Here is a 19,585-nt window from a genome sequence, read left to right as displayed (position 1 = left end):
CAGCTGACATAGTTACCTGTCACCTTTGAGGAGTGTTGGTAATTGTGATAGATTGCAAAAATTGCCCCAATTCTTTACTTTTCCATGTATCTACACCCCCTCTGCCATGTAACTTTGCAGTGTTCTTCTGTGCAAGGGGGTTCAGTTATGTGGCTTCCTTTTGGACAATGAGATATAGAATATGACACAGCAGAGGTTTGCAAAGTTTCCATGATTGAACTGTCTCACTCTTGCCTTCTCTCATCACCATAAGAACATGCTCAAGATGGTGTGCTGGGGGACAAGAGATAATAGAGCAGACCCAAGTCACCTCACTCATTTTAGCCAAGATCATCTTGGACCAGACCAGCTGATAGCTAATTGCCAGAAATGCAAGTAAACCCGGGCAAGACCAGATATACTCCCCAGTTGAGTCATCACCAACCCAGAGAAACATTAAATTTATACATTATATTTTGAGCCACTGAGTTTCGCAGTGGCTTATTACATAGAAATCTGATGGAGATAAATAATACAGCAAGGTTGGAGATGGAGGAGTGTAACCTTCCTCAGGGCAATAGGGCCCAAAACTCACATAAAAAATGTATAAATTCAGCAAGTCACCTGAATACTCATAAATATCTAGGTAAGTGATGGATTCTAAAACATCCATATCAGAGACTGCAAACTGGTGACCCACCATCCATATCTGGAGATGTGTTCTTACGGAATGGCGAAAGCAGGACTCCTTGTCTTCTTTTCAGTCAGAAGTAAATGAATCCTATATATCAGAGACCTTACCTCTCTTGGCTTAAACTTCTTTCTCTACTACCAATTGGATGTAGAATCTAAAGATAAACCCTGGGGTCAATAAAACATGACTTTGTATCAGATAGGGATCAGTCAGAGAAATAGAACCATGAGGAATGATGTAGAGTAAGAATTTGTCATAGCAATTTAAGCAATTATGGGACCTGGCAAAATGGTCTCAGTTTGGTTGTTTCTTCTGTGTCTGGTGAAGAGCCTGCAGTCCAGTGGGCACGAGGGAGGCAGGTGGAACCAGTGAAGAGCAAGCTGGAACTTGCTCTGGTCTCTCCCCATCTCCAAGCCTCCAACCCTTGCTGTCTTGGGTGACCTGTAGGAGAAGTTGGTGCTCTTGCCATGAAGCCACACTGATACCTGGCCTAGGATTTGGAGAAGCTGAAGGAAAAGATCCTACAATAATTAAACCTGCAAGCCTGGCTGCTGCTGCAGAAACAAGGTGCACCGGCAGAACCGTGACACTGCCTCACCTACACTGACCTCCCGAGGGCAACCATGGCCACTGCTTCACTTCCACCTTCCAAATATCCTGCAGATTTCTCCTGGGCTAACTCTAACTAGAAACGTACAGGGAAAAAAAAACGTACAGGGAGGGGAACTCCAGGAACTGACAGGCTGATACATGACAAAGCCACAACCGCTTGGTACTTATTTGAACAAGTTAAAATTTAAATGGAAATCAAAAAGTCAGTTATTATCCTAAGTTTTAAATTTCTAGATTGTGTCCCTGGGTGGCTCAGCGGTTTAGCGCCTGCCTTCAGCCGAGGGCATGAACCTGGAGTCCTGGGATCGAGTCCCACATCAGGCTCCCTGCGTGGAGCCTGCTTCTCCTTCTGCCTATGTCTCTGCCTCTCTGTGTCTCTCATGAATAAATAAATAAAATCTTTTTTAAAAAATAAATAAATTTCTGGATGAAAACTAGAGAGAGAAGAGCCATGCAGTTCATGCTGTGTGTCCCAGGAAGCTTCTGACTCTAAGTGAGTCAGACAGGTTTAAATGTAGAGAGATTTCTTTCCTTATACAGTAAGTTCAAAGGCAGTATCGTTCCAAAACAGGCTAATTAATGGCTTCATGACTCCAACTAAGATCCACATTCTTTCCATCTTTTTGCTCACCCTCTATAACATGTTGGGTTTGTTCTCAGGTTTGTCTCTTCCTGGTCACAAGGTGGCTGAAGCAGTTCCAATCATCACATCACCACATGCTAACATCCAAAAGTATCTATTTTTTTAAGATTTTATTTATTTATTCATGAGAGATACACACAGAGAGAGGGGCAGAGACACAGGCAGAGGGAGAAGCAGGCTCCATGCAGGGAGCCAGACGTGGGACTTCATCCCAGGTCTCCAGGATCAGGCCCTGGGCTGAAGGTGGCGCTAAACCACTGAGCCACCTGGGCTGCCCAAAACTGTCTATTTTTTATGTGTGAAGAAACTTTTCCCATTAGTCTCCTAAGCAGAACTTTCTTAACATCCCACTGGCCAGAATTGGTCAGATGTCTACCCTAAACCAATCAATGGCAAAGGAAGTAGGATTACAAAAATTTCTCTTCCTAGGCTATGATTATGTCCACACAACTTTCTCTCATTTAATTATCTGCTTATGGCATATGTGCCAAAGTACAATTAAGTCAAAAGGCATAATAATACTTTAGTTTTTTAAATGTAAAGCTAAAGCAACCCTGTTACTGACGTCAGTTTTTCCTCACTGAGTTCACCAGAGTGAATATACTGAGCAAACAGTGTCTGGATAGTTTAGCCTCCTGTGAATCACATGGCCACCCATTATCTAAATCAAATTGAATTTCTATTAGCAAAGAATAATAGGAGAGATGAGTGGGCAGTGGCTTTGTGTCTATTCATTCACTCAGCATTTATTTTATACCTGTAACCACATTAAGAGCACCAGTTATGAAAGCTCCACAAGTAACATGTAGGAAAAGAGAATTTCTCCATGGCCCAGAGAAGTAAAGTATAACCATCTTGTGAGTTCTAGAGGGAAACTTAAAAATAGACATATGAAAAAAAAAAAACAAAAAAAAAAAACAAAAAAAAATAGACATATGAGGGGTACCTGGGTAGCTTGGTTAAGTGTATGTCTTTGACTCAGGTCATGATCCCAGTGTCTTGGGATTGGGCTCCCTGCTCAGTGCAGAGTCTGCTTCCCCCTCTCCCTCTGCCCCTGCTCTCTTTCTCTCTCTAATCAATCAATCAATCAATCTTTAAAAAATAGGCACATGAAATGGCCAACAAGCACATAAAAAGCTGCTCTACATAATTACCCATTAGGTAAATGCAAATCAAAACCACAATGAGACACCACTTCACTCCACTAGGACTTTCTAAAAACAGGGAAATGAAGTGCTGGTGAGGATGTAGAGAAACTGAAATCCTCATACACTGCTGGTGGGAATCTAAAATGATAGGCTGCTATAGAAAACTGTGTGACAGGTCCTCAAAATGCTAAACAGAATAATCGTGACCCAGCAATTCTACTTCTAGTATCCACTCCCCCCTCATACAAACATTTGCCCACATGGAGACTTGCACATGAATATTCACATCAGCACTATTGGTAACAGTAAAAAACTGGAAAGCCAAATGTCCATGAATGAATAAATGTATAAACAAATTATGGCCTATCCCTACAAGAGAATAGCATTCAACTATAAAAAAGGAATGAAATATTGATACAAGCTACCACGTAGATGAATCTTGAAAACATTATGCTGAAAGAAACCAGACGTATATTGTATAATTCCATTTACATGAAATGTCCAGAATAGGCAAATCCATAGACACGGAGGGCAGATTACTGGTTGCCTAGAACTGGGGGAGAGGGAATAGGAAATGCTTGCTCAATTAAACCCCAGTTAATGTATGGAGTTTCCTTTTGGGGGGGATGAAGATATTCTGTAACTAGACTGAAGTGGTAATTATACAATACTACAAATGCACTGCCATGGAGCCGTTCCCTTTAAAATGGTTAATATCATGATATGTAAATTCTATTTCATTTTTTAAAAATCTTGTAAAGAAAGACACAAGAGAAAACAGCTTGTCCTACTTTATTAGGAATAAAGTTAGAACTGCCAAAGACACCCTGTGCTCAAAAAGAGACAAGTCTGAGAAATAAAAATCTTCCAAAGATGGCAGAGCAAAAAGATGGAAGGAACCCAGGTTTGGATGGGTTGTCAAGCTGTTTAAGTGATTTGTCACAAAACCACTTTTCCTTAAGACTTTTTATTTTGTGAGATAATTAATTCCCCTATTAAGAAGTCTTAGGAATGGGATGTTTGCCAAATGCTTTTTTCTTTTATTTATATTTGCTGTCTAGAAGCTGGCAGGCTTCTGAAAATTTCCCTTAATGATTCTAGATATTCCCATAATTCTTTTCAGACACCACAGCTTTTGAAAATACTCCTCTTACCTGTAGAAACCAGACATGCACCATTCCTGCTGTTATAAAAGCCAAGTGCTGTGAACCTAACCATTTACAGAACCTAACCATTCCAGACTTCCCAGAAACAGAAATTGGAACAGGACAGAACACAGGTACATTCTCTCCAGATATTATGTGCAATCCATGGACACTTAATGAAATTCCATAGTCAGAAGGAGCCTGACCTTCAACAGAATGGATTTCTTTTTAGTCTCAATCTCACCTCAATTAATTTTAGTATTTCTGTATATGCTAATAGGGCCTCTTACTCCCATTGATGCGTACACACACGCACACACTTCACAGAACATTCCTGCAGAAATATTTTTACTTTAAAAATTACACAGAAATGGGGGCACTTGAGTGGCTCAGTCAGTTGGGCAACCAGCTCTTAATTTTAGCTCTGGTCGTGATCTGGGCATCATGAGATCGAGCCCTGCATCAGGCTCTGCACTTAGTACAGTGTCTGCTTGTCCCTCTCCCTCTGCTCCTTGCCTTGCCCATGCACACTAATAGGTGAATAAATAGAATCTTTAAAAAATTACTCAGCAATCACAATGCCACAGATCCTTCAATTAGTTCTATCTCGCCCTACCCCAGCCCATGTCCCAAGAAAACTGCCTTAGGTGGAAGCAAGAGGAGGTAGGAAGGCAGCTTGCTTCCCTGCACTGGAGCCATGAAGGAGGTGGAAATTGTCAGGGATACTTGAGCTGTGGTTGTGGGGGGTTCCATGTTGCCAGCCATATCATTCAGCAGGAGCCAAGGCAGGGTTTCTTTTGTATTATTTAAGATACTTCACATGAAGAACTCAAATGATATCTGTTGATTTAAACTTTGTGTCAGGTATAACTTATCCCAGCTATGACTCACGTGATGCTACAGAGCTGCAGAATGCTTCCACATACATCATGATATTTAATTGGAGCCACAGTTCCTCACAACGGGTCTTCTCATCTCTATTTTACGATAGGAAGTCAAGAAGTTAGGAGCCATGAACTTCACATAGACACAGCCAAAACATGGCAGCCCAGCCCCTAGCCCAGGCCTTCTGACCCCAGGTCTCATGGTCTTTCTTTTTTTTCTCTGTATTCTGGGGCCCAGCTGCCAGTACATGGCCCTCAGGGTCCTCCTTGGAAGGACTTAGGAGTCTCTGGGGACTCACCCTATAGCCCCCCCACTTTGCTAACCTTACTGCTACGGCACCTACCTGGAACTGAGCTAAGAAAACCTGCTTTCATGGCCAGACTCATGACCTGGGGAGTAAATCATAACCCTGTACAACTGATGTAGATAAGAGCAGAATTTCCTTTTAGAACTTGCTAGAAACCCCCCCCCATACCTGTATGATTTTTTTTCATTTTTCAAAAGTTTTTCATAAAAAAAAACATAAATGCTCACAGAGGGAATAAAGAGCCTTATATCTTTTAGTCTCTCCCCCATCCCTACTTAATCCATCCCCAGGAAATTCCTGGTAGACACCATAATGTTGGGAGTCTAATAAGAACTTTATGTTAGTTTCTTATTGCTACCATAACAAATAACTACAGATTCAGTGGTTTGAAACAACATAACTTTATCATCTTACACTTCTGAAGGTCAAGAAGTCTGGGTACAGCATGGTTCCACGGAGTCCTCTGCTTAGAGTTTCTCTAAAATAAAATCAAGGTATTGGCAGAGCTGTATTCCTCTCCAGAGGCTCTGGGGATGAATCTGCTTCCATACACAGCCAAGTTGTGGGCACAATTCAGTTCTGTTGGATGAAAGCACTGAAGTCCTTGTTTCCTTGTTGGTTGTCATCTAGAAGGCTCTCTGCTCTTTACGGCCAGTTGCATTCCTCTTCACATTGCCCCATCCACCTGCAAGTCCTTCCCATGCCTTATAGCTCTGCCTTCCTCTTCTGCTTTTAAGGACTTATGTGATCGCAATAGGCCTATTAGATAATCCAGAATAATATTCCTGTTTTAAAGTCAGCCGATTAGCAACTGTAATCACATCTCCAAATACCCTTTGCATGTAACACAACATGACCACAGGAATAACAGCAGAATACCAGAGGGTGAAAATGGAGGGAATGCCAAATTCTGCTTATGACAATCCACCCTCTGGTGACCCCATCATCCCCACCCATTGCACATGGCCTCCACGTTCAGTTTTCTACCAAGTTTCTTTACGGTATTTAAGCTTTCTCTATGGTGATTAGGATTTCTCTAGAAGGGTCTTTAATCTTTCTGAGCTCTGATCAATAGTATTTAATACTCACATTTCTACTAAGAGTCTACTTATGACAATCTAGGCTTCTATCATGCTGCCACACTCTCGATAAGTTACTTCACTTCTCAGGATTAAAAATTTCTTCACTTGTTGGGGCACCTGGGTGGCTCAGGGTGTGATCCTGGAGTCACGGGATCAAGTCCCACATCGGGCTCCCTGCATGGAGCCTGCCTCTTCCTCTGCCTCTGTCTCTGCCTCTCATGAATAAATAAATAAAATCTTAAAAAAAATTTTTCGGGCAGCCTGGGTGTCTCAGCGGTTTAGTGCCGCCTTCAGCCCAGGGCGTGATCCTGGAGACCTGGGATCAAGTCCCATGTCAGGCTCCCTGCATGGAGCCTGCTTCTCCCTCTGCCTTGTGTCTCTGCCCCTCTGTGTGTGTGTGTGTGTGTGTGTGTGTGTCTCTCTCATGAATAAATAAAATCTTAAAAAAAAAACCTTAACATTTTTTAAAAAATTTTCTTCACTTGAATGAACAATACTAGTTTCAAATTTTAGAGAATACTCCACAGAATGATCTTAATCATCTAAATGGCTTTGGATTTCAGCCATTACCAGGCTCCACAAGAAGAATGTCATCAAAATTGGGGTGTCTGGGTGGCTCAGTTAAGTGTCTGCCTTGATTTTGGCTCAGATTGTGATCTCAGGGTCATGAGATTGAGCCCCATGTTGGGCTCTGTGATGGGCATGGACCCTGCTTGAGATTCTCTCTCTCCCTCTCCTTCTGCCCCTCCCCTCTCTAAAAAAACAAAGAAGAATATCATCAAACCATCTGTGGTCCCTTTTTCACCAGCTCAAGAAAAGGGGAGGGCAGTGTGGTCAAGTTGTTTGCCTGTCTTGAAATCAGGTGTGGGCTGGTGGTCTCTGGGATGATCTCTGAGATGATCCTGAGACAAAGGCACTCATCTTCTATTTCCCAATGCTGGACACAATGCCAAGGCCTGACAAAATGTTAAAAGTTTAAGTTTGTCTGTGTCTCTATGTCTTCTACCTCATGGTAGCTTAAAGCTGACTCCTGGAAATGCTGAGAAATTCTAGTCAGAGAGCAGAGTGAAAAGAGGAGCAGCTATGGTCTTCAGAGAGCAGGCTGAAGGCACAGTGGGAGCTAATTTAAAGAAACGTGATTAAATTATATTTTAAACTATTTTAATTACTGTGTCTATCAGAGAGAGGAAAGTAGTATTTAAAACCTAAAATCACTATAACCAGCCATGCTGCCATCTGAGAGAAAAATCTCCATTATTAAGTAATATATGCCTACACTGTTTCTTCCCCTTACAGAAGCTGGCAAGAAAAGAACGAGAAAAATATAGAAATGGTAAAGCTTCTATCATTCTTCTATGCTGTGAAAGGTGAGGTTGCAAACTGGCAATGCGTAGGCCCAAGCTGGCTCACAGACATGTTTTGTTTGGCCTGCATAATGTTAGCCTGCACAGTGGTTTTTTTCCCCCTCGGTGTTTTAAATTGAAAATAGTTGCCAACATATTTTAAAAAAAAAAGGCAAGAACCCTTTGACAGATGTATTGCAAGTAAGTTCTACTGTGCCACAGCCTGCCAAAATCCTCTTGGTTGTGAATTTTGATAAACAGAAGTTTAATTTTAATGAAATCCAATTTATCAATCTTTTCCTTTATGGTTAGTTCTTTGTATGCCCTGTTTTTAAAAGACCCTTTATGAAATTCATGAAGATATTACCCTGTGCTTCATTCTAGAAGCCTTATTGTTTTACCTTTCACATTTAGATCTATGGCCCATACTGAATTAATTTTTATACATGGTAGGGATCCAGGTTCACTTTTTTCCACATTGATTTCTAATTGTTCCATCTTTTCCCCCCACTGAACTGTGGTAACATCTTTATTGTAAATCAAGGGATTACATATGTGTGAATGTGTTTCTGGAATCTCTACTCTGTACTATTGATCTGTTCATCTAATATCTGCAACAGTATCATGCTCTTAATTACTGCGGCTTTATACCCAGTGTTGAAATCCAATAACGTAAGTCCTCTGACTTACCTATGTCTGTTCTTCTTCAAGATTATCTTGACTATTCACTGGAATGAACACTTAAAAATTGGTACACGTACATTATATCTCAATAAAAAAAAGTAAATAACACAAAACAGCCCTTCTAGGGGGTAAAGGAGAGGAGATATTGAGCTTCTCTCAAGGTTTCAGACATTTAGCAACACAGGAGCCCATAGGGCAATAATCCACATCTGCCCTCTTGGCCAGGGTATGCAAGCTCCAATTTGTCACAATCCCCATCTATTGTTCCCTACCACTGTGACGGATGGGCTGGTACCACTTCTCATCTTACTCCCAACTCACTTCACTAATTTACACTGCTGCTCGGACCCTGGAGGTATTTAAATTAATGGACTAACTTAGCAGAACCAGTTGCTGTAGCTGTGACCATGTGAAAGGGTGTCCATGGCAATGACAGGGAGAAGGCTACCTAGCTCTGAATAACTGAGGGAAGTGAAGGAAGCCTGGAGGGCTCCTCTAGAGCAGGTTTCATACACGGTCACTATTAACATTTGGGGTCGGATCACTCTCTGGGGGGAGTTATGCTATGCACTGTAGGATATTCAGCAGCACCCCTGTCTTCTACCCACCAGATGCCCTCCCAAGTTGTGACCACCAAAAATGTTTCTGGATAGTGCCAAATAGTCCCCTGGGGGGCAAAGGCAGGTCTGCACATGGTTGGGATGAAGTGGCCCAGACCTAGAGTAGAAACAGGGAGGGGAGAAACGAGATCTGTAGTGGGGGGTCTGGGTATTGAAACAGAAATACTGGCAGGATCACCACAGTTCCCACCTGCCACCTTCCCTCTGCCAGCAGAAGCAAAAAGACACATCTACAAAGAGGGACGGGAATACGCTGCGCAGCTCAGAGCTGTGAATGGGTCAGCCGCAGCACACACCACAAGGGGGCATCTCTCACACAGAACACGAAGTGAACGACGTCCCCTGGAGTTGGGAGAAGGGGGGCCCTGGATATAAACTATGTTCTAGAAATTCTGCCTCTTTCCCACTCCACCCCATCTCCCATACACAGACACGCAAATGCCTCATGTAAATGATGTTCTGCAGGGAAATAGATGGTCCATCTATCAAACTAATTCCTAGGAAACGTATCAGAGCCAGAAGGGACAAGGATAAAAACATCAGTTTATCTACCATTACCTCTGCCTCTCACAACCTCCAGAGAGGCAGAGATGCAGTCCCTCACCACACATGGGTTGAGGTTCAAGCCAATTTCATTTGCATTTCAAAGGTCCTACATCACAATTCTCTGTATCTGTATTTAATTTTCTTTGCTTTCCTTTATTTCATTCTCCAAGCATTATCTTTCTTCCTCTTGGCTTTCCTTCAACCTTATAGCTTTGAGTAAGTCTAATCCAGGGGTGGAGGCCTGCACTCTGTGCCACAGTGATGTACCTAATGCAGGAGTGCTCCACCTCAGGTCCAAGAAACTGGGGGGCATTCTCAGTAAAAAGTTAAAAAAAAAAACAATAACAAAACTGACTACAAGTCAGTCTTTTATTTTCACCATGTGCCAGTGGTTCTAAAATTGTTTAGACACTGGTCAATGATAAAATGCAACCCCCCCCCCCATATTCTGTTGGCCTACATTCAAAACAATTACTGTGGTTACTATTGTTTTAAATATTTATCTATTTATACATATATATTTACTCTGATTGAAACCCAAATGCAATGAAGAGAAAATCACTTAGACCTGCCAACACCAATGTCTGCACTTCCAAAATACCTATTGGAAAAACAATATGGCAGTACTCTTTGAAGTTGGGAGTTTGCCATAAAGATGCTATACTTGGGAGTATTCCTCCCCAGGCTCAGGGATTTTCGGAATTATTAAATAAATTCATGGAACTTGTGTTCCAAATAAATTGGCATTTCAGCTTTATTTCCAAACTCTTCATTTCTGCACTTTGTTAAGCCTTCTTGCCAAAAAAAGAAAGAAGGAAGGAAGGAAAGAAGAAAGGAAGAAAAGAGGAAAAGAAAAGAAAAAGAGAAGAAAGAAAAAGGAACAAAAGAGTCCCGGATCTTTTGGTCATCTCAGTGCCCATTATCTCCCCCAAAATGACCGAACGGATTATGGAAAAAGTTTCACGTCATCTGACAGAGCTCCTGCCTAGCAGGGTTTTTAGTCCCTTGTGTTCTGGGCTTTGGTCCTGTGTCCAAACACATGCCAGAAGATATGTAACAAATCAAACTAACAGGTTTGGTTCATGTCAGAAACACTAGTTTACAGTCTTCCAGTGAAGCATTTCCTTTCTAGGGGGTAGAAAAAAAATTAAGAGAACACAAATCACTCCTTGAATATTAGTGAAGTGACTTCATGCATTTGTGCTTAAATCTTGAAAGAGGCTGTAATTTCAGGATGTTTTATGGCTTCTCGTGACATGCCTTCCCACCCAGCCCCCATGCCCGACGCCTGCCACTTCCTCCCCTCCACACTCCACTGGCTTCTCCATCCAAAGGACTATTTTTGCAGTTACCAGAATACACCATGTTCTTATACTGCCTTGCCTTAACACATGCAGCTTCCTCTGCCTAGAACACCCTCTTTTTCTTAGTGAGTGCCTATCCCTCTTTTAAGACTATTCTGTGAAGTCCTCCTGGATCCCCCACAGTCTGAATTAGATGTCCCTCCCCCACATGGTATGTCTCAGAGCAAACTGGCCTTGTGCCGTCTGGTGGACAATGTGCTCACTGCAACTTTTTCCTCCTGAACTGACAGCTAGACCACATTTCACATCTCCATTGCAATTAACTGTTGCCATCTGAGTTCTGGGAAATTAAGTATGCATGGAAAGGTTGTGTAGCACTTCTGCTAAGAGAAACTTCCTATAGTATCATTTTTTTTTCCACATACAGGCTAAAAGGACAAAACTCTCTAGCCTCACAGGAAAATGAAAGCACACATTAAAAGAGTCTGGGTTCCTGCCTATCCACAAAGAAAATGGGGCAACTAAGAACATGCAGTCTGCACTATAAGGTGAGAAATACACTTTCACTGGGTCAAGCCACACTACTCTTGGGAGTTCTCTGTTACAGCAGTCAGCCTACCCTGATACATCTTAGTAAGTGTCCCTCACTGCACTACAATTCCTGTGTAGGAATCTGTGAGCTCCTTGAAGAAAGGGCTTCTGTATTGTAGACCTCACCTCCAGTCCCAACATAGTGCTTGATATACAGCAAGAGCACAGCCAGTATCAGGAGAGGGAACAAACTCATGACTGGGTCCTATAGCACAGGAGAAAGTCTGCCCTGGGAACATTCTGATCCTTTGCTGTGACTGAAATCCAGACGAGTTCATTTGCCTTTCTGCACCATAGTTTCTTTGGCTTTAAAATGTAGTTAGCAAAAAATAAAAATAAAAATAAAAATAAAATAAAATGTAGTTAGCAAGAACAGTAGTTCAGTTTTCATGGGCATCACATCAGTATCACATGGAGGGCTGGTTATCACAAAGGCTGCTGGGCCCACTCCCAGAGTCCCTGATTTAAGTGCTCTCCAATGATGGGTTCCCCAATGATGTTGATACTGCTGGTTTGGAGACCACATTTTGGGAAGCACTTGCCTAGATGATCTCAAATTTCTTTTATCTCTAAAGTGGGGGACACAGTGATCCTTACTGGTGTTTGGGAAAGGTCAGGGCCAGGTGATTTCCAGTGTGCAAGCTTATGCGCCAGATCACAGATGATTTTTTTCCAGAGTTCGTTTGGTATTCAGAAGTACTAGACGATGGGGGATCCCTGGGTGGCTTAGCAGTTTAGCGCCTGCCTTCATCCCAGGGCCTGATCCTGGAGCCCCGGGATTGAGTCCCACGTCGGGCTCCCTGCAGGGAGCCTGCTTCTCCTTCTGCCTGTGTCTCTGCCTCTCTTTCTTTCTCTCTCTCTCTCATGAATAAATAAATAAAATCTTTATAAAAATAAAAGAAGTACTAGACGAGAAATATTACATGTCTAGCCTACCATATGCATTTATTATACAGAATAAAACCCCCATGTGACATAAGACTGGTTAGACTCCTCAAAATATTCAAATTTTTAAAGTGAGAGCCTGCAACTGGGGTGACAGGTTACTTGGTTGGGCTCTCAAGCCCACTCTTCCTGGTCTCTCCCCCTTCATCCCTACTCCAACTAAGGATATGATGGTGGGTACAGTTTTCAACAAAAAGAATACTGACACAATGAAGCAAATTACCTGGACCCACATCAGGCCAAGTTTTCAATTCAGTGGATCTTTAAAATGCACTGAATTAGGCATGATATCCCATGACCAACCAGGGTTTACTGTGTATAGGTGTTTAAGGGCCTAGCTCAGATCACCAGGAGGTAAAAATAATTAAATCTCAGACTTTGATTCAATTAACTGGGAAGATCTCCAAATCTTTTCTACAGTTTTTCCATTAAATGAAAAAGACTAAAAATGCAGGCCACAACATATTGACACCAAGAGTCCATAAAAGCCACACTTAGTTATCATACATTTATTTTTAACATAGCACCCCAGTTTCACATCATGTACATTTTCCAAAGTTGGAGATTTTTAACCTACTATGTTCTTCACAGACTTTCCAACAAGTGTGAAAAAGAGGCAGTAAGGTTAGAGTCTACAAGTCACAATCCAAATATAGGTTACCCTATATTTATTTATGTTTAAGATCAATATACATAATGTTCCCAAGGCCTAGCAAGTGAATAAGACTCTGGCTAAGTAAAATATTAATAGAACTTGTTTCACATTATCATGAAAAGACAGAAGGCATTAAATATATACTTTGTGGTTACTCATTTTACTATTCAATGTACTTGTAGTGAAAAAATATACACTTTTACCCTCAAGGTTAAAATAGACCATCAGCTCATTATCCCTCCTGGCCCACCGTAACAAAGACTAAAATGGCTCTTCCCGCCTCTGGCTTTCTTGAACATCATACTTGCACTGAAGACAAAAGGAGTGGTAGTGCTAAAGAAAAGGGTACACCCAGTTCCCAAGATGGGTACAGCCAAAGTCCTCATACAAACTGCCTTAAAACAAAACAGAAACAACAAAACTAGCTGATCCAATCTCCATATAATGGGGTTCTTGTGTCAACTGCACCATTCTGAGGGCAGAACTCCATAAAGGACCTTTACGATCCAGTCCTGTTTTCCAAAAGACTACTTTAATAGGACGGAACTAGTCCCTGAATCTCCCTAGTGTAGCCCTCTTAAAAGTCCCATGTCCTCTGGTCTCCAGAGCCTTAAGCCCATTTTCTCCGACTTCCTACACCCATGAACTTAGCTTAGAGCAAGAACACGCAAAAAAATAAACATTTCCAATTGTTAAGAACAGAGCAGGCTTCTATAATTAGAACAAGCCCTCTCAGTTGAAACCCTGCAATGCCTTTTAGAAAAGCTTCCTTTGTGATCATGTAGGTTAGCAAATGTAGACAATAACTACCTGAGCCTAAAAGCAACTGTGTATCTGGGATCTCTTGCTCACATCAACAGACTGGCTGTTTCAGAGGCACTTGTAAGGTAAACTCTGAATGCCTATTTTTGAGGAGGGGAGCAGCTCTTAGAGTTTGTGCTACTTTTCAAGTCTGGTCCTCCATGTCTGTTCTTATGGTTGCTCTTGGGAGGGTCACAGAACTAGGCGCATTTCTCATTGCAAACAAGCAAAGTGGGGTGGCTCACAGAGTAAGACTCACATGCAAATTGCCATCAATGACTGAGCTGTTGGCATTGGTGGGCAGTAGCCTTTTGCTTGTGCCAAAAGAGGAGATGCCACCTCAGACTTCCAAAAACCCAAATCCCCACTTCTACTAGGAACTTGAACCACACTGAGTCATGATGGAAAAAAATAATGTAACAAAACACCTATCACTAACGTGTAAATTCAAGAGATCTTTGAAATCAGTTTTAAAAGAGTACACTTGCAACAGAATAAGCCAGTTGGAAAGAGAAACCAAAGTTGCCATGAAAACAAATAGTGTTCTATTTAACTAGAGGAGAAAAAGACCTACCTTTTTCTAACTGATATTACATTTTGTTCATAATGTTCAAACCACAACCTATAAGTCCTACTTGTCAATAATATGGAAAGATCTGGCTGCTGTGATATTTGGAATTCATATATATATATATATATATATATATATATATGAATGTATGTATGTGTGTATGTGTATATATATATATATATATATATATATATATACACACACACACTTTCAAAATTACATTCCTTTGGCAATGTCTAGTCACGAGGTCTGATTGTAGTTTGTGTTGAACAAATGTTTTTAGCTGTAAGGTGTTATACTATAACTGAGATCTTTCCAACTACTGCTTAGAAGAAGGCATTTGCAAATGCCTGTCTTAATTGCAAGAGAAACATCCATTCCAGATGATTTTGTTATTGATCTTCTGAGTACACATCTATTATTACCACAGTTGTGAGATTATTTAAGAAATAGACAAATTATCATTTATAAAGATACTATAGAATCAAGTCATATATGAAGAAAAGAATGCTTTATGATAGTTCAGACACTGGTAGGAAATCAAAGGAAAACTCATGTTTTTTATTACTCCCCCTAAAATATGCTGAAATCGAACATTTGCAACCCACATAACTAAAGATATATCGAAGAAAACTATAACTTACTACATATTGAGTTCATTTCCATCGCAGTAGTCTATTTTAAAAACAAACTCCCATAAGGAATACAGGAATGGAATCCATTCAAAGCAACAGCTGTCAAAAGTTCTGCCAAGAAACTCAGAGTAATTTATTGCATCATGAAAGGTGAGGTGTTCAGAAGAACAAATAGTTCAATCTTATTCTTCCCTTCAGATTTAATTTTTGCTTCAATCCAAGAGAAATATCTAGATCTAAAACTCACTGAAACATGTTTTCATACTCGAAGACTTACTAAGTAAATAAAATTCAACACAGTGAATAGAAGAAAACCTTCTCATCTATTTTTAGTATTGCTAGAGGCTAGAGGACTTGACTTAGAATCCATAAGATCAGCTGGCATCTCAACTCTGCCACTACTTATCTTTCTATAGATTCTTAGGCTAGAAAATGTAGTTTCTGATGGCCTTGGTTCCCCCACAAGCAAACTGCAGGAGACAGGTACAAGTCCTCTCAGCTGTGACATCCTATTCTCCAAGGAGAGTAAAATGGGCATAGCTTCCAGTTGAGATGTCTCCCTTCCCCATCAGGCCCAAAGCACTTCTCTAATATTTATAAAGCAGTTAGATCTTCCCAACTAAAGCAAGTGCAATTATCTGCCTTGATTACACCACAGACCTTCTTTCTAGATATCTACGTTTTGGTTTTGCTTCATGTCTGATGGACAGGGAGGTGCAAGAGCAGTACACTGCATACAAGAGACACTGAGGTGCCCCATAAATCTGCTATCAATTCCTACTGAGCTTTCATCCTTGGGACTACAGGACCCCTCTGGAGGAAACCACTTAACAACAAGCTTATTAAAGCCCCATGGATGGGGGCAACCTCGACCTTCTATCTGTTGAATTCTGCCCAATAAGCAGTCTAATTTTGGAGTAGTTTTATAGAAGAGGTATAATGGTGATTTCAATAACCCAGCCTTCCTAGAAATCACATTAAAGGCTCATAGAAATATTAATAGGAGCTATAATCTTAAAAGTGCACATTCTGGGAAAAGAGAGACATAGAAGAAGAACACTAGTCAGGTAATAATAATAGTGTGTATTTGGTTTTTTTAATCCACTTCTAAGCAATTAATACACTTAATGGTCACCATTAAGTGCAGTCACAAAAGCTGGATACAGAAACTGATGTGTGCTTTAATGCAATGCTCATCTTAAAATAGTAGTGAGACTACACAATTCATGAAACTTTAACTGTCCAGTGTGTGTTTGTTCCTTTAGTGAAAACCAAGCCAACTAAACAAAACCCCAACTTCCAATTTGTCTTACTCTGGCTGGCACTGACTTGATGAGGGAAAAATATATCAATATTTTAAAACATATAATAAAAACTAAAATTTCTTAGTTTCATATGCCTCCTCACTGGACATGCAGTGCTATCTCGGGTGACTGTGTATGTACTGGAAGATGAGGAGATGGAGCACACAAGCCGGTCTTTCCCGGGTAGAATGCAACAAAAACTAAGCATGCTGTGGAATGTCTGCAACAAGGACACTGTTGATAAAATCTGTGGTAGCCCCCAGATCTCAGAACATGGGAGAAGAGGTTACCTCAAAAATCTGCACCACCTATTCATAATCTTAGGAAGGGTTTAAAATGACTCCAAAACCCTCCCAGAGGGACAGAAAAGGCAACCAAATGGAAGGAAAGGGGGAATAGAGAAACAGTTCAAGTTCTAAGATTGTCAAAATCAAATCAATTCAAAATCCTTTAATATGTACAGAATAGAATCAACAATTTGTTTTTCTTTGGGAAAATATCATCTGCTTGAGTCTTTCCCTTCTGCCATTAAGCTATTGATAAAGCTGGCAAATAAGATAAGGAAGCACTAAATAAATACCTACTTATTCTAAAAGCTGTCAACTCTACTGAAACCAAAGGCTTAGTCCCACACCGCAAACCAATCCTAAATCCCTTCAAAAAGGACCCCAGGCACACCCCACCCCTCTACTCTAAGAATGGCTAAATTATCAAAATGCACAAGAGATAGCATTTCTTGTAATCAGTCTCTCAAAGTCATGTTAAAGCAGGTGTGCCCTGATCCCTGTGAAAATCAGTCAATTCCCACTTTCAACCTGACCTTCACAGGAGGAGCGGGTGATCAAAATTTCTATAGGATACTGGCTTCTGCAATTTGAGCTCAGGGTTTTACATCACATACACTGGAGTCAGTGGGCTCTGCTGGACTGTATATAAACCAATCACTTCCCAAGGGTACATTTCACAGGGAACAAACAGTTGTATATCCAGAGTGAAGATCAGTTATCTTGCATTATTCCTTCATACTCAATACAATCACAATCCAGGTTAAAATAACAAAGACAAAAATAACTACCAGAGTTGTTGGATTGCTGGTAACAACCATTCCCCTTCTTCTGCTGGGTGAATACCTATGCTCAAGTAACAAATATTTATCAGTCCAAAGAGTCTCTTCAGCTTTTCACATCTGATGTATAGCTTCCAAATACATGCACTTACAGATATGTTATCCCATGCAGGATAGAAGTAGAGATCTGGCAACTATTTATTTAATTTGATCGGGTAAGGTGGTTAAAGCAGATTGTTCTTGCCCAAAAATTTACATGAAAGGACTGAGTTCTGTGAGCTGATGGCCTAGCTGGGCCAAGTTAAATAGATCATTGACAAAACTTCCACTTTATAGAGGTACAAAGACCCAATAAATCTCTGCCATTCAACAGAAAACAATAGTTATGTATTATTTATAGCTAGATATAATGTCAAAATGGCACTAGAGAAGCAATTTTTGGCATATGGTGGCGGAGGGCACAGCGCCAGTCTAAATCTGATGCTCTTATTTTAGTTTTTGCTTTTATTATCATCATGCCAAAGACTATCCAGTTGGAATCCCAATTATTCAGGAAACCAACCTACTGTATTTGATATACATACAAAAATAAAACAAGCATCCTGAAAGTACTAGGTTACAAGGTTTTATACAAATCATAAATTCCTTAAATAAATAATGCTCTAATTTGTTTTTATTTGCTAGAAGATTGGTTTTTGGTAAGGAGCAACATCTAACAACTTGAGGAAGTACTTAAGAATGGGAGATAAATTCCACTGATAATTATAATTTCAAGTGTGATAATCAGTTGCATTTTTTCCACCAGAGTAAAATGTACAGGAGAAAAGGAAATATGGATTATATTCTGCTGCTCGCAGCTTTTCACACAGTCTTGGACATCTATGACAAGTAGTTGGGTTGAAACATTCAAAGGAAAGATCTTGGCAGAAAGAGTCACCCACTGTTACTTGAGTCTTACAACACAGTGACTGGACGAAGTTGTTCCAATTGGTTTTCCAACGCAATCCGTTCTTGATGAACCTCCTGATTTGTACAAAACAGAGAGAAGAAAACAAAAAAGCAAAGGGGTCATTTCTTGGGTTCATCCTCACTTCATCAAATATTAAAAAGAAACTTATAAGCGGACCTACAAACACTGAAGTGCCACATGACTCTAGGACAAGCAGGCTAGAGAGCATCGTATTTACAGCTGGTGACTAGATAGAGGCGGCTTCACAATCTGTCATCTTGCAGCTCCTTTCTGAAGATGAGGATATGAAACTGACACCACCCTGCCTCACTCTCATTGGCAGTTTTAACAGGATCAGTGGCTGGCAGAAGTCGATGCTAAAAATCAAAAGACAGACTGGGAGAAAGCAGAAAAGCAAAAGCAAACTGCTAATACTGAAAGGTGAGCCAGGAGGACTCAATTTCCAGCTGCAATCTCTCATTTCTAGTCCAGCACCACACCCTGGAAAGTCTGGGGGATGAGCAAACGCGCTGGCCACTCCCCGCCAAAATCTCATCTTGGCTCCTACACAAAATACAGCTTAAGGTGTGACTGCATGGCTAAAGGCAGGGAGAAATAAAAAGAGGATCATCCATCTGGTATTTGGCAATTCAAACTTTCATCCCTAAAACAGAATTACTGGCAGGAGGAGAGGGGGACACATAAAGACATTCGTAAGGAGAGTCAGTCAAGATGGGAAAGAACTCTGTATGAAGGCTCAATTCTGAGATGCCCCAGAAGAATAAACATGCTAACAGTCCAAGCAGAACTCAACGAGCGTTTGTTCACCCTCTCCTCCTACCCGGCCACCCGAGAGTCTTTGACTATCTGTCTACTACAGGCCAGATTCTGCTCTAGGTGTGATGGCACCAGCAAAGAACAAGACGGATCAGACCAATGCCCTCATATGCTTTATACTCAAATGGCTAGAGAAAGACAATAAAGAACAAGATACTTTCAAAAGGAAAGAAATAAGATGAGGTAATAGAGGAATCTGGAAGATAGGTGGAGCAGGTGGTCAGGGAAGTCTTCTCAGA

General features: G+C 40.9%; 1 protein-coding gene across 14 annotated transcripts in view; it reads right to left on the bottom strand.

Annotated features, from left to right (window-relative positions):
• Positions 1–5,074: 5,074 nt before the first annotated feature.
• Positions 5,075–19,585, bottom strand: part of REPS2 (RALBP1 associated Eps domain containing 2) — a 231,362-nt gene continuing 216,851 nt past the window's right edge. For 12 of the 14 annotated variants that reach the window (XM_025437476.3, XM_025437468.3, XM_025437464.3 and 9 more), the window contains one exon: positions 13,023–18,583. In XM_025437476.3, coding sequence (XP_025293261.1) covers positions 18,515–18,583 — 69 coding nt within the window. In that variant the 3' untranslated portion in view covers positions 13,023–18,514. Of the gene's footprint in view, positions 5,199–5,798; positions 6,173–13,022; positions 18,584–19,585 lie in introns of those variants that run through there. The other 2 variants (XR_003132118.3, XM_025437486.3) reach the window with 2 other exon arrangements.

This window comes from Canis lupus, chromosome X, assembly GCF_003254725.2.
Source record: "Canis lupus dingo isolate Sandy chromosome X, ASM325472v2, whole genome shotgun sequence".
Classification (NCBI taxonomy): Eukaryota; Metazoa; Chordata; class Mammalia; order Carnivora; family Canidae; genus Canis; species Canis lupus.
The sequence above is the reverse complement of the archived record's forward strand: the minus strand, read 5'-3'. Positions and strand labels throughout refer to the sequence as shown.